General features: G+C 57.0%; 2 protein-coding genes across 5 annotated transcripts in view; both read right to left on the minus strand.

Moving 5' to 3' along the window:
* Window positions 1-4,149: 4,149 nt before the first annotated feature.
* Window positions 4,150-17,177, minus strand: CAPN11 (calpain 11). 2 transcript variants are annotated; one of them, XM_082276858.1, is made up of 22 exons: window positions 17,072-17,177; window positions 13,848-14,130; window positions 13,196-13,265; window positions 11,742-11,860; window positions 11,467-11,600; window positions 11,140-11,308; window positions 10,521-10,604; window positions 10,346-10,431; window positions 10,062-10,136; window positions 9,506-9,666; window positions 9,257-9,426; window positions 9,040-9,051; window positions 8,569-8,780; window positions 8,411-8,450; window positions 8,087-8,152; window positions 7,681-7,738; window positions 7,518-7,582; window positions 6,614-6,682; window positions 6,405-6,483; window positions 5,828-5,944; window positions 5,694-5,752; window positions 4,150-5,447 (listed from the first exon to the last, which is right to left on the minus strand). In XM_082276858.1, the coding sequence occupies exons 2-22, from the start codon at window positions 14,091-14,093 to the stop codon at window positions 5,421-5,423; spliced, it is 2,118 nt and encodes a 705-aa protein (XP_082132984.1). In that variant the 5' UTR covers window positions 14,094-14,130; window positions 17,072-17,177; the 3' UTR covers window positions 4,150-5,420. The 2 variants fall into 2 exon arrangements, with proteins under 2 accessions (XP_082132984.1, XP_082132983.1); XM_082276857.1 differs by lacking the exon at window positions 17,072-17,177 and adding an exon at window positions 16,051-16,114.
* A 2,426-nt stretch (window positions 17,178-19,603) lies between these two features.
* The window catches only part of TMEM63B (transmembrane protein 63B), a 48,306-nt gene continuing 43,041 nt past the window's right edge, over window positions 19,604-24,868 (minus strand). For 2 of the 3 annotated variants that reach the window (XM_082303360.1, XM_082303359.1), the window contains 7 exons: window positions 24,539-24,604; window positions 24,237-24,399; window positions 23,972-24,077; window positions 23,674-23,841; window positions 23,418-23,533; window positions 23,112-23,192; window positions 19,604-22,086 (listed from right to left, as the gene is read on the minus strand). In XM_082303360.1, coding sequence (XP_082159486.1) covers window positions 21,922-22,086; window positions 23,112-23,192; window positions 23,418-23,533; window positions 23,674-23,841; window positions 23,972-24,077; window positions 24,237-24,399; window positions 24,539-24,604 — 865 coding nt within the window. In that variant the 3' untranslated portion in view covers window positions 19,604-21,921. Of the gene's footprint in view, window positions 22,087-22,826; window positions 22,997-23,111; window positions 23,193-23,417; window positions 23,534-23,673; window positions 23,842-23,971; window positions 24,078-24,236; window positions 24,400-24,538; window positions 24,605-24,868 lie in introns of all 3 variants that reach the window. The other variant, XR_014227377.1, reaches the window with a different exon arrangement.

The following is a 24,868-nucleotide window of genomic DNA, read 5'->3' on the forward strand; positions in this document are numbered from 1 at the left end:
ATCCTGTCCTCCAACCCCACGGGGAAAGGGATGTGCTGACCAGGTGAAGAGATGCGGCAGCACATTCCTGGGAGCATTGCATCTGAGTGTTACATTGTATCTGAGTGTAATGTTGAGATACACACGGGCAGGGATGGAAAATTCTTTGGGAACAAAGGGGCCTCTAGTGTGTGGCCTCTGCAGAAACCTGTTTCTTCCCGGGGAGGGAGCACAGGAGGCTCTCACCCTGCTTTGAGAGCCAGATGCTTGCAACATCCCAGCACTGGGAAGAAGGTGGGACAGGGCTTTATTACCAAGCTCTTGGGACTCATAGAAAAGGCAGATTTTTGTCTCTTGCCAAAAAGGCAGAGATTTTCCCGACTCACTTTCCCCATCTGGAACATCAAGGTCTTTAGCCTCTGTTCACAACTGGGCAAAAGTACAGCCCAGGGAGATGAAGGGATGTAAACTTGCTCCTCTGTCCAGTCATGCACAGAGCTGGGAAGAGAATGCAACCTTGAAAGAAAACAAAATTGCACCAGTATCTAATTCGAAACGCAAGATTTAGTGCATTTCCTAGGCCAAGGTACGTAGAGCCTTGCTGTAGCTTCTCTGATCCATGGAGGACTTTCTGGTCCTGCAGTCACTGCTCTGTCTCTCAACACTTTTTACTTGTCTATGTTTCATCCCTCTCCACCAGGGGACTCAAAATTCCTCACCAGATGGTTGGCTTGTGTTTTGCTGGGTATGTGTCAAGACCACTTCCTTTCAGGCATCTGTTTTCTTTATTGTATCAATTGCATAACCACATATTGCCTATTAATTGATGGGAAGGGCTGAAATCCACTTCCTGAGCCTAAACAGGGACTCTATACCCCTCCATAGTACTTACTCCTCTCAGATGATCAGTTAGCAACTGGACATTGGCTAACAAGGAGAAAGAGATGCCCTTGGGCAGCACAAAGATAGTGTGGGCTTCTGGTAAGCCTGTGGATGGAGCAATGCTGGTGAGGGAAAAGGGCTGGAAGCAGCTCACACAGGGGCCTATCCTCAGGGTGGTGGCAGGACTGTGCAGAGCTGTCCTCTTGTCTTCTCTTCCCTGCCATCCCAAAGCCCTGGGAATTCAGCTTGTCCAAAGCCCAGCCCCTTCCTTCTTGCTGCTGAGCAGGGGTGAGCTCACAGCCCACACATCCTCTGGGCAGCTCCTGGGCTTGGAGCAAGCCGGCACCTCCATTTCCTCTGGGAGACGATGGACCATTGGGAGGCCACATCAGAGGAGGCACAGCTGGAGGGTCGTGGGTGTGGGACATGCCAGCATCTGGGTAGGAGATGGCTGTGCTACCTCCTGGTACAACTCCTCTTGGCTGCTGCTGCCTGTCTGGAAGGAATGTCTTCCGAGCAGTCCTGTTGCCTGTCACACAACAGGCAAAGCCAGCACAAGCCACCCCATGAGTGACCTGCCAGCACTCAGCCTGCTCCCAGAACAGCATCTCTGCTCCGTGGGAGGGCAAGGCCCTCATGCCATCTCAGAGGGAGGCACAGGGGACAGAGCCGATGCTTAAACAGGCTGTTGTGTGATAAAATCTCCAAAGGATTTAGCAGGGATCCTGGGAGGAAGGGCATGACCCTTGGGTACCTCTTCACAAGATGTGTGAGATCTGCTGCAAATCTTGTTCTGGACAGCACTGGAAGCTCTCAGAAATGGTAGGGGAGGAAGATGAGAGTCAGGAAGGCCAAGAGTCTTTTGTTATAGGAAACCTCACCCTTCTGGCAGGGATCTTAGAGGGTGCTGGTGGTGGGGACACTGGTGGCACCCAAGCACCCAGCCCCATGCAGGAGGAACACGGGCCATTCCGGCTGAGGAGGGACACAAGTGCTATAAATAGGCTGTTTAATGCACTGTGGCCAGGCCCTGGAAAGCCCCAGCCCATGCACATTCCCTGCTGCTGGCACTGAGACGGCAGCTGTTGAAAAAGGCCGAATGCAGCAGCTACTGGCTGGTGCTCCTGGCCCTTGCCCCAAGTCCCAGCCCTCCCGCTCCCCTCGTGGAGTGGCTGAGCCTCTAGCATCCTTTGGCATGGGTGCCAAGGCTTATTAGTGTGATGCCAGCTCTATACTGATGTTGGGACTGCTTCCTGGGCTGGCAGTGACCGCAGGATGCTACTGGTGCTGGAGGGACAAGGAGGATGAGGAGAGGGCTTTCCTCCCTGACATCCTTTGCAGTAGTAGGGACACTGCCGTGCCTGGGTGGGAGCTGTGGGGCCATGTCAGAGTCAGCTGCTGCCCACCCACGAGCCCTCAGCTGTGGCTCTCCCCAGCCCCAGCTTGAGATACTAGGCTGGGCCCCCACTCCCCGTCTCTGCTCACACAAAGGCCCCTTGTGCCCACGGGAATGACATTCCTGCAGCCGTGGGCCCGGGGCAGAGTGAAGCGTAGCCAAGGGGGAGAGGCCAGAGCCCAGCTGCTGGGGCAGCTGGTGGGGCCAGGTGGGGATGGGCTGCGGTCCTGGCCCCCCTCCTGTGCCCGGGGGATGGACATGAGCAGCTGGTGGGAGAGGGGGAACCCCCAGGAAGGGCAGGCAGCTCTGGGCTGTGGGAGGCAGGGCCATATGAGGTGCAGGAAATTCTGGGATGTTGGGGAGCAGGAGCAGCGGTGCTGTGTATCCATGGGTGCTGCTGGCCCACCCAACACAGACTATGGGATAGGTGTGAGAAAGGCAGAAGTGGGCTGGGCTGGCTTTTCCTGGCTAGTGCCCATCCCACGACAAACCCAAAGCTAAGAGCAGTTTTGGTCACTTCTGGCCCCCTTGCTACTCACCTCACCTCAGCATTTAAGGCCTCTGCTGGGCATCTTCCTTGTCCCTTTTGCAATGAGGGGGATGAGCCAGGCTACTTTTAGTGGCATTAGCTGGCAGCTGGGGCAGCCCCTGCCTGCTGACCCCTGCTGATACTGGCCTGCCAGCTGCCAGGGCCGGCGAGAGAAGGGATCTGCCAGCTGGCACCCGCAGGGAGGGAGGGAGGGGGCTTCTGGTAAGGCTACGCCAGGGGCACCTGTCATCCCAAAGCCAGGGTGTCACCATGCCCTACAATTGGGCCTGTGTGTGCGTGACAAAGCCCTGCAGCTGGGACAGCCCTGCATGCCTGCACCCCTGTTCTGTCCCCACCTGAGCCCTTGCTTTGCAGGGGATTTGGGATTGCACAGAGGAGCAGGAAGCCGGGGCTGGCAAGCCCTAAGGTACTCCCACCCCACAGGGAGGCAGCTCAGCTCAGAGGTAGTCAAGAGACAAGCACAAGCAGCCCACCTCCATCCAGCCCTTGGGAGGCTCTATAGGAGAGGGCAGCCTTGTGAGGCAGCTGGAGGGGTTGTTTTGTCCTGCTGGCACACCTCAGCTCCTGTCCATGCTCTGAGCCAGGCTGGCTTGCCCCAGAACTCTGTGCTGCCCCACGGTGGGGACACTGGTCCCAGAGAGCTGGGCTGGTCCAAAGGGCACCCATATAAGGGATACTGAGATGCTGGGATGGATAAGTTATGAAAGGTCGCTCCTCTTAAAAATGCTGAGCACCCCTGGGCCATCCAGGCTGCAATGTCCTTCTGGAGTGGGAGCAAGGGGCAGGATGCACAGACAGCAAGTCCTGCTCTGAGCCATGCTATGAAAAGCCCCACCATGCAGCACTCCACTGTCATTTTCCTGGAAGGCTTCTGCTTCTAGCTGTACCTGGCATGACCCAAAGGAAGCAGGGGAAAACATTCGCTTCCCACAGGATCTACCCAGGGAAAAAATATACCTCTTTTGATCCCCTTCCAGGGTCCAGAGTTCCAGGCTGCTCTCCACTTCCACCAGCTCCGTAGTTAACTCCATCCTATCCAAGTGGATCTTCTTTCCCCAGGCTCCACAAGCCACCTTTCTTTAAGAGCAGTGCTCCCTTCCCTCTCTCTTACATAGTGCTGCCCCACGTGTCAGCGTTAAGACACCCATGCAAAGGAAGAGGTGAATTTCATAAAGTCCTAGGAGATGTGGACATCTCCAGCCCCTCAGCAAGACCTGCACCTGGTGGTGCTGCTCCATCTGTACCCCAGGCTGGGCAAGCAGCATGACCTGGGCTTGGCTCCGCACCAGACCATGGTGAGCAGAGGGAGGACGCAGACCCCACATCACACCCAGACCACACGTCTAACAGATCTGTTTATTCCTGGAGAGCACAGTGAGCAGGGTGAGGAAGCAGAGCTGCCGGGCAGGCAGCAGTGGTTATTGCTGCGGGTGCATCCTCCAGTGACAACAGGGGTCTGGGGGAAGCAAACTGCCTGCCTGCCTCTACAGGGCAGGGGACGGGCCCTCACCCACTGCCAGGCTGGAGCCACCCCAGTACCCCAGAAGAAGGGGAAGGGAATGGAGTAGCACTGAGAAGTGCAAATATGTTGGCACTGGAGTCCATCTGCACTGGGCAAAGGAGCCCAAGCTAAGAGGAGAGTCTAAGTGTGGGAGGATGAGGGACTGGGAGAAAAAACCCAACTGTGTGCTGAAGACCCCCCCCTAAACCACCACCCCCTTCTCTCTGGAGGAAGGCATTGCCTCTTGGGTGCTGTACCCCCTAGCCCTGCTGTGGGCCATGACCAAGGGCAGCAGATGTCCCAGGAGATCCCAGGGATGGGAGGGGAGGCCAGGCTGCTGTGACAGTGAGGGCATCGCTGTGCCCATGTGGAAAAGAGGAGCTTCAGCTGCTGCGCTACAGGGTCACATGTGTTCACATGATGGAACATTCACATTCAGTGCTTGAGTTGTAGGGCTTGACCCCGTGGTGGGCATAGGCAGGGGCATGGAGGTGGGAGGGATGTGTTGAAGGCCACGCAGAAAGAGCCAGCAGGCTCCATGCTTTGGTCGCGTTTAGTGGTGACAAGTACAGTGCAAGGGCTTCAAGAAATCGAGTATGGCCATTCCTCCTCCCAGAAGGCCACTCTGGCTCCCTCAGGAACCTGCTGCTTGAGCAAGGCAATACCTGCTGATGCTCCCAGGTGTGGGTGCAGAGATAGGCAACGTGTACCAAAGGGGATGGGTCAGCACTAGAGCAAGCGATATGAGTGTCCTCCCCCTCATGCCCCAGCAGCTGCCTCTCCCTGCTCTGCAGCTGGCCCCCAGCCTGCCAGCATGCAGGGATTTGTAGGTACCCCATGCTGCTTGCCCTCCTCCTGTTCTGGGGTGAGGGGGAGAAAGGGGGAGTGGAGAGAAGCCCAGCCCAGAAGAGGAGAAGGGAATCCCCTGCCTGCCTTGACCCCTGGTCCACTGGAGAAGATGGTGTGAGGCTTGCCGGAAGGCAGGGCTGGTGGCTCAGTGTGGGATGGAGCAAGGGGGGAAGAGTATCCTGTATCCACGGATCCAAGGGGAGGCACTTGGAGTAGGCCTGGCCCATTGGGGTGTTCCAGCTGCAGCGGATCTGTTGTAACTCCTAGCCACACATCGTCAGCAGCAGCCACTGGGAAGGAGTGGGAGAAGGGATGAGCAGGGTGCATTTTTGGCATGTCCTCATGAGCCAGTTTTAACAGCCCTCCAAGAAACACAGAGCCTGCAGTGGTTCTGTTTACTCATCTTGATCTTTTATGGGTTCTTTCCCTACCCAGGGGGCTGGAGGGCTTTCTACCACCCACCCCAGGTGCCCCATCCACCTTAATGCCACGTCCCCTTGTTTCCCACCCCACCTTCCACTGGGCTGAGCTCTCACCTCAGAAAGGTTCATGACAGCAGTGCCAGTGCCTTCAGCGTCCATGCTACGGAAGAACCCTGCAGGGACACAAGCACAAGGTGAGCAACACATCTTTCTGTTCCTGCCCTCCCTGCCCCAGGGCCATCACTCACTGAACATGGTCTCCAGCTTCAGGAGGCAGCAGACAAAGTTGTCAAAGTCCACGCCCATGTCACTGTCTGCATAGCGGGCCACCACTACCTGATGAAGCTTGTTGTTCAGCTTGAAACCTGCAAGGCAGAGAGCAGACAGCCCCCCAGGGAGGCAGGAGAGCAGGGTGTAGTTGTGGAAGTCCATACACCCACACAAAGGGTCCACCAACCCACCCAAAGAAGGGCACTGTGTCCAGCCTCAATAGGAAGAGGGGATGCTCTCCCTGCAGCCATATATGACTAGTTAGCTCAGTGATCCACCCCAGGCCTCTGCTTTGCCAGGATGGGATTTTGCAGGTCAGAGGAGGACAGAGGCTGGGACCATCTTGCATGCATCCCTAACTGAGGCTCCAGCACTTGGCACAGCTGGGATGGAGAAAGCCTGGTGCATACATGGGCCACATCTCACTACAACAGGTTGGCTTCAAGCATGCAATATAGGCTGCTTACACCCTTCTCCTGCTATTTGGAACAGGACTCTGCCAGCAGGAGCCCCCTCCCCAGCCTCCAGCCTAGTCCCATCCTTCTCCAGACCTACCGGCTGACTCTAGAGCCATGCGCATCTCATAGGAGCTCATGGTGCCTGACTTATCCAGGTCGTACTGGCGGAAGATCGTCTGCAAAAAGATCACAGAGGACATGAGGGGAAGACTCTCCTTTGGCCTCCACCCTGGCTGTCCCCTCTCTTTGCTGCCCCAGGAGGGGGGCTACCCCTGTGCAGTGCACCATGCCTCCTCTCCTCCTCACCAGCCAGCTCCGGATCTTGTTCCACAGGATCTGGAACTCCACCAGCCCAAGGCGGGCACTGCCGTCTTTCTGGGGAGCAGAGGGTCAAGGAGGTCAAAGCAGCCAGGAAAGGGGGTGGTGCAAAGGCAAAGCTCCCAGATCCCAGCCACCTGAGGCAAGAAAAGCCTGGACACACTTGCTCTGCCCAATTTTTCCTCCAACCTTCCCCTCTATCCTGCAACATCGGCAAAATAAGAGACTGCAATCCAGCAAGGAAAGGGAACTAGCTGACATGTCATTCCCTGGGGCCAGCTGTGCTGCTGCTGTAGGAAGCATATTGCTGTGCTGTCCTTGGACTGAAGCTGGGCTGGCCTGCAGCAAAAAGGGAAGTTGTAGGGCCAGGCTGGAGAAGGGCTCAGAAGTGCTCCTTGCCTGACCCCTCAGCTGCATGTCCTTGTGCAAGCAGGACACCAGCCATGGCTCTTGTCACTTGACACCTCTCATCCACAACAGCTGGACAGGATGGTTTGGGGTCAAGAAGCCCAGCAGTCCTTGTTCCCTTCCAGGAGTGCCTCAAAGGCTGGGTGGCACAACAGCACATCAGGCTGGGGAGCCTGTGGGAAGTGAAGCTTTTCTTTGAGGTGAAAGTAGAAGGCATGGAATGGGACCATGCTGGGCTTTTGGTGGCAGAGCCAGGGCCCAAGCAAGCAGGGGAAGTGATCGCCCTTTCAAAAAAACTTGCTCCCGAAGCCAAAGAGTATAGAGCAGGCAGCCCTGAAGCCATAAGGACCCCTTCCTTTCCTCCACCGGTTGAACAGCTTCGGCACTGCTGGAGAGCCAAGCCCCAGCTCCAACAGAGAAGTCTTGTTTCCAGCAGGCTGAGCACCAGGAAAGCTGGCCCCAGCCCACAGCAACAAGAGGATACATCCATCAGGTTGACCATGTTGCGGCAGGAGTCCAGGCTGAACCCATCTGTTTTCAGATCTTTGTCTGAGGAGAAAGGAGGAGGTTGAGCACATGCCTCAAAACCCAACCTGCTGAGCAAGCCTGGGCTGCAGGGAGCAAGGGGTGGGAAGAGTAGTGCTTACGTCTAGAGATGACTCTGTTCAGAATAGTCCGAAGCTCAAAGACACTGATTTCCATGTCCTGGAGCAGAATCAGAGTTAGCATCACCCCCTGCCTGCTCTCCACCCCACTTGTGGCCATTGTCCCCCTCCTGCCTAAACATCTCTGCCTTAGTCACAAAACATGAGGATGCCATTACATTTCTGGCACACCCAGAAGAGTTTTGGTCACAGCTGGATGCTCTTCCCCAAATCTACCCCTGTCACACCATCCCTGAAGGCAGCTGGGCTGAGCAAAGATGGACTTGTCTGCAGGATGAGACTGAATGAGCACGGGGTGGGCTGGAACTCCCACGGCCAGGGGTTCGGTCCTGTTCCCTTTCCTCCCCTCCCCAGGGGGCCTTCCAGAGCTTGGCACAGCCATACCCACCTCCCCTGCCAGCTGCTGGAACATGTTCTTGAAGCTGTCCTCTATGTCATCCTCAGTTATTTCCTCCTGGGGTGATGCAAACCAGAAAGAAGAGGTTAGTGGTCAAACCCAGGCTCTGCCCTGCCTCCCAGGCTCAGTAAATGCCAACTGGAAAGGAAGCTCTTCTTTGTTCATCTCATCTTTGTTAATTCCCACATCCCCATCACCCCAGCCCCTCTCCAGCGACAGTGACATCCCAGACTCAGCCGGCCATCCCCGGCCTGTAGCTCCCCCTCCCAAGTCCCGGAGCCTCAGCACCAGCCGATCCAAAGTGGCGGCTCCTACCTCATCTGCCAGATCTGCTGAGATCTCCTCATCCAGCTCCCTGGGGCAGAAAGGGGAAAACAAAGTGATGAGCAGGGTCCCCAGCCAGCAGGCTGCCTGCAGTGGGAAACATCGCACTGCTCACAGACACGGGGTGTCCCTCCCAGGCCAGGACTCACGCCGTGTCCGACTGCTTCTCGGTGAAGACGCGCAGCACGAAGTCGGCCTCCTTGTGTGGTTCAAAGGTGGAGGGCACAATGATGTACTCGCCCGGGGGCAGCCGGATCTGGTTGCTCACTTCCCGCAGGTTGATGAAGGTCTCTGACCGTGCCCGGGACTGGTTTCGCAGGAAGAAGTCCTTCTTCAAGTGCACATTCTGCATGCCCTGGGCCTGGGGGAAGGAATGTTCTTGTGGACCACAATGGGAAGCACCCACAGGGAGTGGTGGGACCAATGTCAGCCCCATCAGGTAGGACAGCCCTGCCCCTGCCCATCCAGTAGGAGCCACCCCTCTGTCCCACATGGGGGTGCCCAGCACCCACTGGCACCCTAGCCATGGAGATCCCATGCCACTGGATGCATCAACCCATTTTTGCCAAGTCTTGTGCTTCCCTCCAAGACAGTGTAGGCTCTGACAGCTCAGGACGTACCTCCTCAGGAACCTGCAGATAGAGGGAAAAGGGGAAAAAATATCACAATCCCAGTACCTGCCCCATCCCTTACAGCTGCAGGGAGCACAGGATGGGGGCATTAGCCCACAGCTGGCCAAAGCTGGTGGAAAAGGTTTCCTTGAGGACTGGGGTTGAGGCGGGACTGGCAGGGCTGAGCCTGTCCCAGGGAAGAAGCCTTGGGGCGGGCAGGGGTTACCTCGTAGACAGCAAAGCCGATGGTGTGCATGTCACCTCCCACCCGCCGCTCCCGCCGACGGTGCTTCTGCATCAGAGCCACCAGGAAGCTGCAGGCCACCTCATCGTCCCCAGGGTCATCATCTTCTTCCAGCAACTTGATCTTAAACTGGGGGTTGATCCAGAATGTGGCTGGGAGGAAGGGGATGTGTGGATGAGATACCTGGTTTCATCAAGCTGCCAAGAGCACGGATGTGGAGGCCAGAGGTACCTGGGTGATTCCTGCAGCCCCCAGCAGTGCTCCCCCGGCGCCACGTGCCCTCGAACACCTGCGTGTGCCATCTGCTGAGCTCATCCTTGGTGAGGGCATCGGGGGTCAGGTTGCAGATCTCCAGCCTGGAGAACTCCCTCATGAAGTCCCGGAAAGACATCCTGTGGGAGGCAGGTAGGGGCTGAGGCCAGGGCACTGCTGTGGGGAGGGAGGAGAGCGCAAGCAGCTCTGGACCCAGCTAGCATTTTAGGAGAATTAAGTGACAGTAAAATCTTTTACCCTAAACACTTATAGCTTATTTAAAGCCTAGTGCTGGCTTTGGGTAAGAAAGGATGTTTATTTTGCATTTAGTTGGCCTAAATTTCCTTCAAGAGAGGAAAATTATTAACTAGATCAGATGAGAAAACACTGGCAAGCTCTCCAGTGCTGGAAAGCCAGCTCATAAAGGCAGGTCATGTGCTTCAGGTGAAGCATGATAGCAGGATCTCTCCCCAGCTCCTCTGCTCATTCCCAGACTGGCTGCTGAAATAGAGCAGCACTTTGCTCTGGCACTCACCAGAACTCTCCATCCTCCATCTTCAGCTGCAGCTCTTCCCTCTCGTCGGGGTCAATGCTGTTCCACTCAGAGGAGCTGGAGTAGTAGGAGAGAGACAATTAGATAGGGACTCCTGAAGGGGCACTGAGAGCAGTTCAGAGCTGGCCCTCAACTCCGCTCTTTCTGATGCGAAGGGCACGGCACACTGTGAGCTTCCCCTCCGCAGTGCCCTGTGCCCGACTGCTGTGTGTGCAGCGCTTGCTGGCCTGACAGAGCGAGACTGCCATCCCTCCTGTCCTGCTTACCCATCACTCCAGGCTCCAGTCCACTCCACCTGACCCCAGGGGTTCCTGATGCGGATGAGTTGTTCCGGCTGACCCCGGTAGTTCACCTGCCAGACACCAGACACAGGAGGTGGAGCCCATGCCACTGTTCAGGCTGTAACTGCTAAGGAATTAAAGTCTAATCTAGGTGACTCACATCTCTGAAGGCTGTGACAGAATAGGCATGGCCCTTCACCAGCTTCTTGAAGGTCACTGCTTCCATATCGAAGGCACTTGTGATCTGAGGAGAACGTGTAATGCTCAAGTCAATAGGATTGAATTAATGTAGTCCTATCCCTACCCCTTCCCTCCATCTGTGGAGAATTCTTGCTTTGCACCGCTCCAGCCAAGAGAAGTAGCAGGTAGCAGCTCCCTGTGCTCAAAGGCTGCTGGCTGTGGACAATTTAAAGACAATTTCCCTAGCACAGAACCCCGAAGATCCATCAGGGAACCACCCAAACTTCAGAATTTAAAAACCATGCTCCAGGTAATTTGCTGATGCAAGACATGGCCAGAGTCATGGGCAGTCCCTTGTCCTGCACTTGAGATGAACAGCCCCGCTCCATCCAAAGGAGCCCATTCACAGCAACTGGGCTGCAGCACCACGTGTTGTGCTGCAGGGCTGCCACACTGCCTCTGGAAAGGGTGCTGTGGAAGAGGGAAAGGAAGTAACCTCCCATGCAGTGTCCCAGCGAGGGGGCTGCTGATACAGCCCTGGGCTGTGAGGCCTCACTTTGGCCAGCGCAGAGCCCCGCTGGTCCCGGCACACCACTTACGTCGATGGAGCAGCCCAGCAGGGACCCCCTCTCCAGCGCCTTGCGGATGATGTGGCCCATGTTGCGCGGCGGCCGCTTCAGGTCGTACATCTCTGCCACGCCGCCCGTGAAGTCCTCAAAGCCCTCGGTGGTGCTGCCCCCCGAGAGCGACTCGTAGCAGCCATTCAGCCTGAGGGGTGCGTGAGGAGACAAGGAGGTAGCACACTGCAGCTGCCCAGCCACCCAGCACAAGCAGGGACAGAGACAGAGGAGCCTCCCTTCCCTCTGCCCTGCACAGTGAGTGCCCTGCCCCCCACCCGCCCAAATGCCCACCACGGGGGTACCCACTTGGCATAGGCCTTCTCCAGCAGAGCACTCCAGAACTCGGTGCACTCTGCCGAGTGGACAAACAGAAGTTCCCCATCCTTGGTGGGCAGCTGGTCATCCACCACCACATCCACCCACTCACCAAACTGCCAGATCTGGGGAGTAAGGAGAGAGCGGGGTAAGGTCAGAACACCACATGGCTTGCTCATCCCTACCCCAGAGGGATGGCCTCAACCCACCACCCTCACTTCTGCTGCAGCCCACCACCTGTGGAGGGCCAGGAGCTCCCAGCCCACCTGGAAGTGAAAGATGCCAGCATAGTCCTCCTGGAAACTCTGTCCGTGGGGCACCACGCGGTGCAGGAGCTCCTCGTTGAGTGTGAGGGAGCCAATGGCAGCCAGCAGCCAGCAGTCGCCTAGGGAAGGAGAGGAAGCTGGTACCCATCACCTTCCTAGCTGGAAGGGTAGGTGATGGATGTTTAGGAGCCCACAGTGTGCTCTCCTTGCAAATGTTTGGGGCTCCCCAGCTCAGAAAGTCCATGGAAAAACCAGAGAAGGTCCAGCAAGCAGAACGCAGGGATCCAAGCTTGCTCAGCCTGCCCACAGAGAGAAGTATTAGCTCAAGGCAACAGGGAACGATCCTCCCTCACCTGGAGCCTGTGCCCCGGACACCACACACAGTCAGCACCAACAGCCCCCTCCTGCAGCCATTTATCTAGACCCTCCTGGAACTCATTCATATGACTGCCCTCCATATCTCAGACAGCAAGTTCTGCACCAGAATTACACTTTGCATGTAAAAAGGCCATTTTATCAAGCAAGCAGTTTAATGCTGCTGCCCCCGCTTCTCAAATTGCAAGCAGCACCACCTCACTTTTCCGAGTGATCTTAACCACAAGTGCTGCTCCAGGCCAGCACTGTGCTTTAAATTCTTTGCCTTGATTTCCTTTTCTCTTTTGCCTTTGAAGCCTTTCACACCTTAGCCTTGAGCCTGGGTAATATGTAACTGGGCTGTGGTTTGACAAAATGCCATTTCAGAGTTTTTAATGACCAAGTGAACACTACCACAGTACTTCAGGCTGTTATGCACTCCAGTTGCCACCTCAAGTCTGTCCTAATTACTGGATATATTAAATGTAGTCAGCCCTGAAAACAGCATGCTGTATGTGCTAAGGTATACAGTACTCCCCATCAAGTGCCCTACTTGCTCCCAATCAGGGCAACACTCTCCGTGGTACCAAGATCTGTTTCTGATGACCACAAAATCCCAGCTGTGATTCAACTCTTCCAGCCTACCCAGCCCATTAACACTTTTCTCCTTGTCTCAGTGCCTTTGCCTTGGGAGACACCCCTGGAGAAATGACAAATCATCACTTGTACACCTCTCGATTCCCTTCTGCCACACCACATTGCTTGGCAAGCACTTTGTCACCACCACCACCACCACCTCAGTTTGCTACTGTCATGCAGCTGCCATCCCTCACCATTTACCAAGCAGGGAGCTCTTTGGAGCAGCTGCTGGCATTGTTGTCAGGTATAGATGCACCCAGAATCTCCCCTGATCTCGGCATGGTCAAATTGTTGCACACATCAACTCATTTCCATGAAGCCTTAACCTAGAGCTGCCAGGAGGAACAGGAGGACCTCTGACTTGCAGTTTCCACCTCACCAAATGGAAAGGGCCAGCCACCCAACCCTCCCCAGTCACTACTGTCTGTGCCAAGGTCCAGGGACAAAGCTTCAACACGTACCCAGAGCCCCCTGGCAGATGTCCGTCCGGGTGGCACCGCCAACGATGAACTGAGGGTTATCCACTAATTCCTGCAGAAGGACAGAATCAGATGCTGGTGCTGGATCTTGGCAGGGCCTGGGCATTAGCAGGGCTGGCACCCACTGCAGCTCTGACTCGAGAGAAACGGTATATGGTCCCTGCAAGATGCACCCCACCTGCCCTCTGCTAGGGATGGCTGCTTGACTGCAACCCCAGGGCCATCATGGTAAGTCAGGGCAAGATCTTCGGCTGTAGCCATGGGAGGACATGGCTGGATGACATTCCCCTTGCCCTCATGGCACCAGGGGTTATGCACTCTCAAAAGCCCCAGTTACTGAGGGTGACACATCCATGCCATGACACCTAGAAACAGCAACACAACCCACCTATTTTGAAGCCCACAGTCTGCTGCCCAGAGAAAGCAGTGCCTGCTAAACACAATGCTTTTCTGAGCAGACACTCATGGGGAATGGCCCTGGCCCCTTGGGAAAGTGGCTCTGCAACATTCCAGGGACTTTGAGCCCTGAGGGGTGCCAGCCAGGGCCAGTCTGCAGCTCAGCAGACCACATCAGTGTGGATGTGCAGGGCAGGGATGCCAGCCCAATCTGAGAAGAAGCAAGCCCAGCACTTACCGACGGACGCCTCCACTCTATTCCCCGTGTCTTACTGGAGTGTGGCCCCAGCTCCTTGAATCCGAGGGCAGAGGGGCCAGCTGGGAACTGGGGATCCCTGAAGAGGGTGCCACTCTCAATGCACTGCTGCTTGAGGGCCTCGTAGTCCTGGCTGAGGTATTTGATGGCGTTGTTGTGCTGGCCAAGCCCCTCGGCTCTCAGGCGGTCTCTCTGCACACGAGCAGCCATCCCGCCAAAGGGCATCATAGCCGGGCACCAGCACCGCTACCTTCAGCTCCGCTCCCTGCAACAGAACAGGCATGGCCAGGCTGAGGCAGGGCCCGCTACCTTGCTCTGCCCTCCGGGGATATCAGCCATCACACAGAGCCAGGCTTGGAGGCTGAATCCCCAATTCCCCACCACTCCCATAGCAGGGACCTTCTCCAGCAGCACTGGCCTGGTGGAGTGAGCCCAGTGACACACAGAGGTGGGCACACACATCAGGAGAACCTCCCAGACCGCATCCCCAGCAGCAGCCCCGTTCTGAGCCCTGTCCTACAGCCTGGCCGTCGCAGCCGTGCCGTCTTTAGGGGACACCGAGCGGGCAAAGCAGCATTGACAGCTGGCTGGGAGGAGGCAACCCCCCAGCACCTAGGTCATGGGTCCTGTCCCGTCCCCGCTACGCCAAAAGGCTGTGCCCGGAGGAATTTCAGACGCTTTCCAACTCCGTCAGGCTCTCCTCCCGGCGTAGTTTTCCGGGTTCTTTCCTCGTCCCGGCTCCTCCTCACCCGCTTCAGCCGGGAGGGCGTCAGCGGCCGCCAGCAGCTTCTCCCATCCCCCGGGGCCTCTCCCTCTTCTTTTCCCTCTTCCCCGAAAGCCGCCCCGGCTTCCTGAGCACTGAGTCAATAGGGCCGGGTAGGGAGGAGCCCAGCGGGGGCAGATAGCTCTAACTATGGGGCCAGAGAAGGACAGGGAAGGGAGAGGCGGGACAGCACACGCACACACAGGGAGGATGACTCAAGTCTCGTCGAGTGCCAGTGGAGCAGCCTGCTGGGAGACACTGGGCAGGGGTTACGGAGTGCAGCGGGGCACACCGGCACCAGGAGAGCGGGGCAGGACAGACACCGCAGAGCCCGCACCCCGCACCTTTCCCCACCCCGGCTCCGGCCCCGTCCCGGGGGTTTGACCAGCAGCACGGCCAGGAGCTTCGAACCAGCATGGCACAGCTGCCAGGAATGTCTGGCCCCGCAGCCCTGCCCCACCGCGTCCGCTGCGGTGAGCAAGTCCCAGCTGCCCTCCCGCCGTCCAGCTGCCCTCGGCCCTGCCCAACACCATGGCAGCAGCCAGCGCTCACACCCACTGCACCGCTCAGGCTGGACGGGGCTCTGGGGCCGTCTGGTCCAAGCCTCCATGCAAGCAGTGTCACCTGCAGCAGGGCCATGGGGCAGGTGCCACCACCATTAGCCCACTGGCACCTGCGGCTCACCCTGCCCCACTCCCCAGCCATCTCAGCTCCTGCTTGGCAGGGCTGGTGCCGAATAGTTCAGAAGTTTCTCCATGTGAGAGAGTGGAGTAGTCCTTGGGTAAATAAGCCAGGAGCCAGCAACTCTCTCAGAGCAGCAAACTCGAATGCCAGTGCTGGCCCGCTCCCTCTGCAGCACCCTATCCCAGGGGAGCAGGGTGCAGCCTGGCTCCAGAGAGGCTGCTTTCCTTGTCCTGAAGTGCTGTGATAGCCAGAGGGAAGGCAGGCAACAGTGAGACGGGTGCAAGCTCTTGGCAGATGCAGAGGGCATAAACTTGGCTGCTAACCCATGGGGCTGTCCTAGCCAGAAGCTTTTCAGAAGAAAAATCTACTCTTCCCCATTACTCTGCCTGCTCTGGGATGCTCTAAACCCACTATCCTTCTCCAGGGCAGCGCCAGCCCTTCTCTCCTCTGTGGTGGTCCCAAATCTATGGAGGTCCTCCAACAACTCCTGCAGCCCTGGCAGTCTCTCCCAGTGGCAAAGCACTCGGTGCCTGCAGAGCTGGCAGGATGGCTCCTCCAGTCCCAGACACTGCCCAGAACATAGGGGGGCCTGAGGGAGGAGGAATCCCAAGTACAGCTGCCCACACTGCCTCCACCTCCCACCTCCCAAACTCCCCAGCACAGCCTGACAATGGCCACGAAACTTCCCCTGCCTGTAGCCCCTGACAGGTTCCCTGCACCCTTTCCCACCCTACCTACCGGCACCGGCCATGGCTGCGGACATGGGGAGCTGTGTGCAGACACAGGCACCGTATGAGTTATTCTTAGCTCTGTGGCTCAAAATACTCAGGAAGGCTGTGCTCAGTGGCAGACGGAGGTCACGCAAGCGCAGAGCAAAGAAAAGCATTTCAAACCCCAGAATGGGAGAGGAACCACATGGGTCTTTAAAGCAATGGGGTCAGCTGCTGACACCTCCCCAGGCTGATGCTGACAGACACTGCAGGTCCTCCACGGAGGAGGAAGGGGTGTGATGAGACAAGCCAAGCCCCCAGGGCACTTTTCCACCACGAGTGACACCCAACTGATGCTTTCCAGTACTCGAGGCACCTCTGATCCCTCCCAGGTGGGAGCAAAAAGTCACACTGGTCCCTGCAGGGTCCCTGACACCTTGTGCCCTTTTGCGCATACTGCAAAACCCTACGGCAGCATCATTGTTGAAGTCCAGCCAAAAATCTTTGCAGACCTCAGGTTTGCCAGCTGCGCTTGAAGATCAACGGAAGTAGGGAGTTCCCTTCCCCAAAAGCAGCCCTGACACACTGTATCCTGCCGCATACTCAGCTCGGGGCAGGACGCCACAGCCGCCCATGGCATCCCACAGTGCTCAAGCAGTTCTCAGGCCCTTTCCAGCCTTCCGGATGACAAAAAACCTCGTTTCCCGCAGGCTCCTCTTTATGTTACCGCATCCCTTTGACGGGATACGGGCTTGGCTTTGGGGTCGGCAGCGCATCCCGGGAGGCTGAGCTATACAGCTTACTCGCCGCCCCGATTGAGAAGCCTCTGGCTCTCTGCGGATGCGTTACCTAATGCAAAAATCCCTGCTGACAGAAAGGGGATGGGAGGGATAGGCAAGCCTGGATAAGCTTAGAGAACAGAGGAAGCAGCCGGGGAGGGGGAGACGGAACGGACCTGCAGCCCTGCCCGCCCAGCTGCGGGCTCCCCCCCGGTGCTTAACCCCATGCTGGGGGTCGGATAAGGGTGAGGATGGGGGGGATGGACTTACGGAAGCCGCTGCTGCCACCGCCCTGCCCGCTTCGGCTCGGCCCGGCCCAGCCCAGCCCAGCCCGGCTCGGTACAGCCCCGCGGAAGGTGGAGTTTCGGCGGGCAGGATGTGCGAGCAAAGGCGGGAGGGCAGTGGGAGGGGGGCAGTGGGAGGGGGAATTAAAGGAGCAGTGACTGCTTGCAGACACTGGGAGGGGATTGATCGGGACTGCTGGTGAGGTTCTGTCTGCTGACACCCTCTCCCAGCTCCCAGGGATGGAGGGGTACCGCCGGGATGGGCGTACTCCTTCCACCATTGTTCTGAGGAAAGGGTTGGGTTCCCACGGAAACCGGGGCTGGAAGGAAAAGAGGAAGCAACATTCCCCTCGGAATGGATTTGCGGGTGACTGCTCCACACTGCCGGCACCCTAGCTTAGCTGGGTGAAGCTCTGTACTGCACTTTGTCCCCGGAACTTGTTGACCTTCTGCTGCCACGGCTGAGTGCGGTGGTCCCCGCGGCCACGGTCAACAACGCTGCCAGCAGCTGCCCCGGCCTCTCTGCGTGCCCCGGCTGGCACCCCACCTCCCAGCTGCCCCTCGCTGCTGGGTGCCAGCAGGGCCCTCTCCGGGCAGATCCCACTGCCCCGGGGCTTTCCACAGCCACATCGGGGCTGCCCCAGCATGCCCTCCGTGATTCATGCTGCAGCTATGCTGGGTGGTACTGTTACCAGTGGGCATGGCCACAGCACGGCTTCGCACCGTACCGTGGAGCCCTTCGTGGTTCAACATGGCTTTGCCTGGCATAGCATGGTTCAGCATGGATTGGCACAGCTTGGCCTGGTGTGGCTTAGCCCAGCATATCTGTCGTGGCTTGGCCTGGCATGAGCAGCTCAGCTCAGCTCATCCCTGTCCCAGGAAAGAAGCTCTGTATTGCCATTCTTCTGGTGCCAGAGCTGAAAAGGATGATCCTAATGGGCGTCACCAACCCTGGGGCTCCTCCTTCCCTGGTGCCTGTTTGCAGCTGGGGAGGCTGTGCCCATACAGCCTCCCTGCAGCAGCTGGCATCGAGCCTTCGGGAGCCTAGGCCGCACAGGGCACCTGCTTTCTACCTCACCCCACCTTACCCCAAGGGGGTAAATCCGTCCTAAGCAGGGAGCAAGTTGCACATTGGAGCCAGGAGCTGTGTCCCTTGCCTAAGGGAAGGGCAACCCAAACATTTAAAACCAGCTGTAGCATGGTCCTGCTGCTGCACCCACAAGGGACCAGTCCAGTCCTGGCCAGCACCCACTAGAACTGCCCTATCCCTATATAGGGGACTCTCTTACAGGCAACTTGTTCTGCCCCCCTTAGTGCAGAGGAGGCCTGGGGTCATTATTTAGCTCTGCACAGAACTGCAGGCAGCACTGTGCTTTCAAAGAGTAAGAGGCCTATAGTGCCAGGGCTTGTTCCTGCATTGGGTTTGTGCCCATCCTTGTGACCCCATTGTCCTGTTCAGCTCCTGCCTTATTACCCTTCAGTGGCCTCCAAAGCTGCTTTCACAGACTCTCCTGGGGCAGGAGACAGCTCCTCAATAATCCCGTGACAAAGGCTGTCCCGTGTCCTTCCCCCTAGGCACAGAAGCAGTTTCCCTAAAACACCTGCAAAATCCCTGTGCAATTTCCTTGTTTCCTTCTCTCAAGCTTTCCTTTGCAGTGATTGCTGCAGGGACTTGGCAGCAGGCATGGTTCTTCTTTCAGTCTTCTTTGTTCTCAGGCATTGCCTCTTCCCTGCCCTTTGGCTACGGGGCCCGGGCATCTTTTGTCCCCTGCTGAGGCGGGGACAGAGCTGGAGTCATTTGTCCGTCTCCCAGCAGCCCACGCCAGGCCTCGCCGCTCCATTGTGCCATCCTCCGAGCAACGGCCACTGTGCACAACATAAGGGACATAGCATACAGCAGTCTCCCGGGAAGCACGCCAGCTCCAGCCTGCACAGAGCGGCAGGGAGCATCCTGGGGGCTGGCTGCTTGCTGGCTGCCCCAGCACTCAGCGGCTGGCTGATGTATGAGCAGCATCGTGTGTTGGGAAAGTGCTCCTCTGTGCTCCAAGGGTCTAGCACCCCTCACTGCTTGTCCACCCAAAGCAGGGGTCCAGGTTTTGAATGGATATGGCAGGACTGGCTATGTAACTTGCTGTTGGAACAGTAGGGGTGGGCTGACATCTGGCATGAGGCTACCAGTGAAACTCCCCTACCACATCATTCCCAAACCATCTTCCTCCATCCCAGCCTCAGTGCATGCAGCTCCCCATCTTATCTCTTAGCAGCAAAGTCTCTGATGCCTCTATAAGTCAGAGGGAAAGCCATTCATGCTGGGAGAGCCTGTGAGCCATGGCTGAGCTCCTGGCAGCAGGGCAGGGCTTGCGCTCACTCACGACTCCCCACTCCTCCTTTTGCACTACGCATGCTCCTGCAGCCCTGCAGCAGCTGGGGTCCTCTCCTCCCAGGTCCCAGCCCCCAACACACTTCACAAAGAAAAGACTGCAAGAACAATAGCTCTTTTTTTTCCTTTTTTCTTTTGTACACAAATATATACAGGGTATTATACACATCTCTACACAGACAGTGCCACTCAGAACACACAGCTCTCTGTGGGCAGGGCCCCGACAGCCACAGAGGCAGCCCCAGAGCATGGCCGTACCTACAGAGACCATAGTATCCCAGCCCACCTGCTGGACCAGGAGCAAGGGCAGTAGGTGGGTGTGAGAAAAGGGAAGAAGGATCAACATTCCTCCCACCCCAGCCTGAGAGTGGACTGGGAACTCTCAGCTCACAGGCTCATTTCATTCCTGGCCGCTACCTGGAAGGGAGGGGCAACTCTCACCATGCACCTTCACAGCCATGTGTGCTCCAGCCCCAGCCGAGCCCTGGAAGCTGGGGTGGCCTGCCCTCCCCATGCACTGAAGACCCACATCTTTTCCTTCCACCCTTTTCTCCAGGCCTGGGATTCCTATAGAGGAGGTGTACAGGAAAGTCAGCTATGTCCTCCCTGGAGCAGGCCCCCACCTGCTCTCTGTGGGTCTGGCCCCCTTCCTCTAGTGGGAGGCACAGGGGAGAAAAGCCATAAGATGTGACCACTGTTCCCAGCAGCTGAGGTGGGCAGGGCTGACACTTCACTTGTTCTGGTCTGTTAAAGTGCTTGGAGCTCCAGGGCCAGCATGGGTGATGGAAAAGGTAAATGACCGTCCCCCCATTCACCCGGCCCCAGAGGGCACAGCCCCAGGGAGCTGCTGCAGCACCCACAGATGACAGGCAAAGGGAGGGTGATAGTGTCCGCAATGAGCACCAAACAGGATGGTGGCAGGGTTTGAGGGAAATAAATATAGCTAAATAGCAGAGGGATTTATTATTTTCCTTTACATTTTACACAAGGGGAGGGGGGAAGCAATTGAGGGCAACTGATACTGACCAGAAGCCTCCTCACAAAGTGTCTTTAAACAGGGTCAGCCCTTCATCCATGTGCCAGGGGCTCCAGTCCACTTCTCCCACCCATCCAGTTCCCTGCCTGCCTCTGGGACACAGCTATCAACAGGGAGGGAGCAAGGGCAAGAGGTAGGAGAGGAACAACCCCCCTCTCAGGCTGGGTGATAGCAGAGGAGCCTACACCAGTCAGGGCAGGTGAACAAAGTCAGCATAGCCCCATGAGGCTTTTGTGCTCCTGAAGATGATGGTCTTGGTTGGAGAGGGCTCCTAGGGGCTGCTCTCCCAGGGCTCCCCCTCTCTCTCTGACCACCTCATCTGGGGGAAGACCCTGCAGTAGCTCAGGGAAGGAAGCCCATGGGGCCTCACTGCAACCAGGCAGTACTCATCTTGCAGGGTGTTGAGGGCCTGTAGCCTGAGACCCTTTCTCCCCTCTCCCTAGCACCCAGGAGACCCCCACACAGCCCCCCACCCCCAAGCCTGACCCTGCTGTGCAGACACAGGGCAGCAAAAGGGGGGCTGCAGTACCACATGGGGGTCAGGTTGATTTGTTTGAAAGAGGAGTAAAATGTGCAAAGAAAAATGCCACTTTAAATGATGCTGCAAACCCCTGCCTGTGCCCCTGGGGGAGGAGGGAACAGGACCCTGGGGGAGAGGCTGCCTGTGCCTCCTCCTGCCCACAAGAAATGCCCTCAGCACCCCTCAACTCTGCGAGGGCCTGTCTAGCTCAGTGCCCCTTCCCCGGCATGATGCCACCCTTGACCACGAAGCCAGGCTGTCACCATCACCACCCCTGTGGTGAGGGGGAAGCCTGTCACCATCCCTGGGCCTGGACCAGCTCCTGGGATGCTGCACCAACTGGATGCTGAAAGTGGTTGAGAAAGGGCACACGCAGGCACAGGGAGAAGGTGCAACAAAAACCAACCCCACCCTGGGTGGGGTTTCCAACAGACTGACCGAAGTTTTTCATTTATCACCTTCCTGTAAATCTAATAAATTATTAGTGTTTCTCACCAGGAGGACAGGGGATAAAGTTGCCTGCTCAGAAGACCCCAAATGTTCCCCTTATGCCCCTTCCCACAAAGCACCCAGCTCTCCTCCTCCCTGCAGGTCCAGGGCAGCACCACAGAGGTTACGGTCCCCCCTCCTCCCCAGCCTCTGGGGTTCTGGGGTCCAGGGATGCGTTGAAGAAGGTAGCAAGTAAAGAGCATGCCTGCCGAGCAGCCGGGCTGGCGCAGGGGTGGAGGGGCAGGGAGATGGAGAGCTTGCAGCAGGGCCCCTGCCCTCACTGAAGGCAGCGGCCCTGGGGGCGGGAGGGCGAGGGCAGTAGCCAGCACCCTCGGGTGCCTCTTCCCAGGTCTCCGTGCGCACAGCCTGCCCTGCTCCTGGGCCTCCTTCCCCTCCCGCCCTTCGAGGTCCCTACTGGTGGATCTCATTCTCTATCAGGCTGTCCTCACACGACTGGAAATCTGTGTCATTCATGCCATCTGCATTGATGAGCTCCTCATCCTGTGATCCCTGCTCCTCCGACTCTGTTGCTTCGCCCTCCGGCGAGGAGTCCTGCAGCACTTGGGCGATGTACTTCTGTCAGGGCCAGGCATGGGGCAGCCAAGGGGTGGGGAGAGAGCAGAAACACATGTGAGTCTAGGGAACTTCTCCAGGAAGCAGAGCACAACACACTAAGCTCCATGCATGAGGCTGAGCGTGGGGATATGCTGGGAGGGCAAGGAAGGGTCCAGACCCCATGGAATGTACCAGGAGAGGGGCAAGAGTGGGGCTTGGCCCTGAAACACTCGATGTGTTTTATAGGCAATAGGGTGCCTGGGCTGGGAAAAAATGTGGCTTCTCAGGCTCTTTGGAGCCCATGTGAACTGGAGGACTGCAGTGCCTTTTTTCCTAGCAGATGTGTCCTCGCTGTGCCTGCCTCTTATAGGGATTCTCCTTTTGGCAAAATGTTGCTGCCCTTGGGTGTCTGGAGACTAGGAAGGACTAGATTAGATGTGCACATCCCAGCCCTGCTCTCGTGAGGAAGCAGGAGGCTCTGCTTTACCTCATCTCTGCAGCCCTATGTAGACCCCCACTACAAAAACAGTGTGGAAGGAAGGAGTTGGAGTGAGCCAGTGAGCCAAGGTGAAGTTCACAAAACCGACTCTGTGGTCTCAGAATGTTGGAAAGGGGAGAGAAGAGTCCCGAAAGCACTTCCATGGCCTTCAAGGCAGTGTCCACGGAGACCCCTTTGTGTTGGTGCTACGACAAGCCTGGTGGGTGACAGCCTCTGCTGGCGTGCAAGCGTGCAAAGATGCAGAATGAGAAGGGAGACTGACCCGGCTGGATTCACTGTCCCAGCCGAAAGAGAGGTGGAAAGTAAATGCACAGCATCTGAGGAGCAGTGGGAAAGAGGTGTGTGTGTGGGGGTTACACTTCATCACCCAGAGCAGGTGAGTGGCACAGTGCCCAACAGTTGCCTTCCACCCTCACTGGGAGGATCCAGGTGCTGACTCAGAAAAATGAGAAGTGAGGAGTGAGGTACTCAGACAGGGAGTTACCTCCCCCTTTCCAAACTCAGGTAAGGAGTGTGCCAGGGCACAGAGATGGGGACAGTGACTCACAGCTGATTTGGGAGCTGGCAGATTGGTGGCAGGTCTCCCATTCTGCCTGTTGTCCATGGCATCCACTTCTGTGTGGTCAATCTGGAGAGAAAAGGAGAAATTGAGACTGCCACAGCAACACACTTGCCGTCCCACCTCAGGAGCAGCATACAGGCAGCAGGGACAGCCTTGGGACTATCCCCTCTGTGAAGCCAGGGTTGACAGGCTCTGCTGAACAGCAGGCTGGGACCCCCCAGAGCCCCTGCTGCTTTGTGGTTGAGCTGTGCTACCAAGGAGAAGGGTCCTGCACCCACCATTCTGCCTCACCTTGTAGTTGTGAGCGCTGAGGTATTTGAAGTGCCCAAAGCAGACGTGACACAGGCAGATCACAATGGTGATCACGAGGACCACAAAGGTGAACATGGAAGTGGGGGCCAGGAATCCTGGGGCAAAGGAAAACCAAAGTGGCGGTGTCAAAAGGACTGTGACCGTGCTCCATGGCTAGAGGCTGCCAGGATCAGAGCCTGGCCAGGGAAGTGGCTCAGTAGTAGGCTAAGGGCTGGCATCCCAGCCCAGTGCTCACCTGTGCGCACAGTGGAGAAGAAGAGAAGCCAGAAGAGGCAGAGGATGGGGGCTGCCACTACCTGATTCACAGCCCCTGAATGGATCTTCTTGTCCAGCTTGGCAGGCAAGTAAGCATAATACAGGTTGTATCGGTCCACCAGGTGCTTAAGCAGCATGTACATGAGCCCTGGGAGAAGGGGAAGAAGATGAGTGGGGCATCAGCTGCTTTCCAAGGCTGAGAGGGAACATCTCCCCCACATCAGCCTTCTTGCCTCCCCTCCATCTCTGACACAGGGAGGCGGAGGGGTATCGCTTACCAAAAGGGACGATGATGGGGCAGGTGATGCTGTATGTCATGACTACAGTGAAGACACACATCATCCAGGCGTAAGCAGCCCCAAACTGGAACTCGTAGGCCTGGTGCTGCAGGAGGGAATGGAGACCCATCAGCAGGAGGACCCTGACAGCTGAGTGGGCATGTGCAACACACCCAGCTCTACACACAGCACTGGGTGAGCCCCACTGCAGCACTCCCCTCCCTGGGTGCAGGCCACAACCCATCCCCTCAGTCCCGTTACATACTCGTTTGACGTTCCTCCGCTCGGCTGCCGAGCGGGCCAGGCAGAGGCGTATCATGTACATGAGCAAACCAGGGATGCGCAGCAGGTCCATGGCATTCCCGATGAAGGCAGAGGCGATGACGTAGTTGACGAAGAAAGCCCCATTGTCTGGCAGGAACACACACCTGGGGAGATGCGGCAAGAGCAGGATGCAAGAGGTGTTCCCTCCTTGCAGGGCAGCATTTGGGAGCCCCCAGTACCTTTTGATGCCAACAAGAACCACCTCCCATTGTAAACAAAGTCTTTCTGCTCAACTCCACTTACTCAAATCGCACAGCAGCCTCAGCAAGGAATTTTTTGTCAAACAACCAGCGGAAAAATACATCCAAGCTGTGGGGGAAGAAGGCAAGAAGAAAAGATGAACCATCAGAAGCAGCGACAGACAGAAATGCACATGGCAAATATGTTGAAGCTGCTCTAGAAGAATCCAAAGCTCTGACCATAGACTGTTTTGTTCCCTCTTTGAGTGTCACCAGCAATTATGTAAACTGGACACTGGAAAAAAATAGAACAAAACAGTGCAACACTCAAAAAGGGATGTAAAGCTTCCCACTCATGTGTGTTCTTATCCCTTTACCCTGATCCTATCAATAT

This window comes from Coloeus monedula (genome assembly GCF_965178545.1).
Source record: "Coloeus monedula genome assembly, chromosome: 2".
Taxonomy (NCBI): domain Eukaryota; kingdom Metazoa; phylum Chordata; class Aves; order Passeriformes; family Corvidae; genus Coloeus; species Coloeus monedula.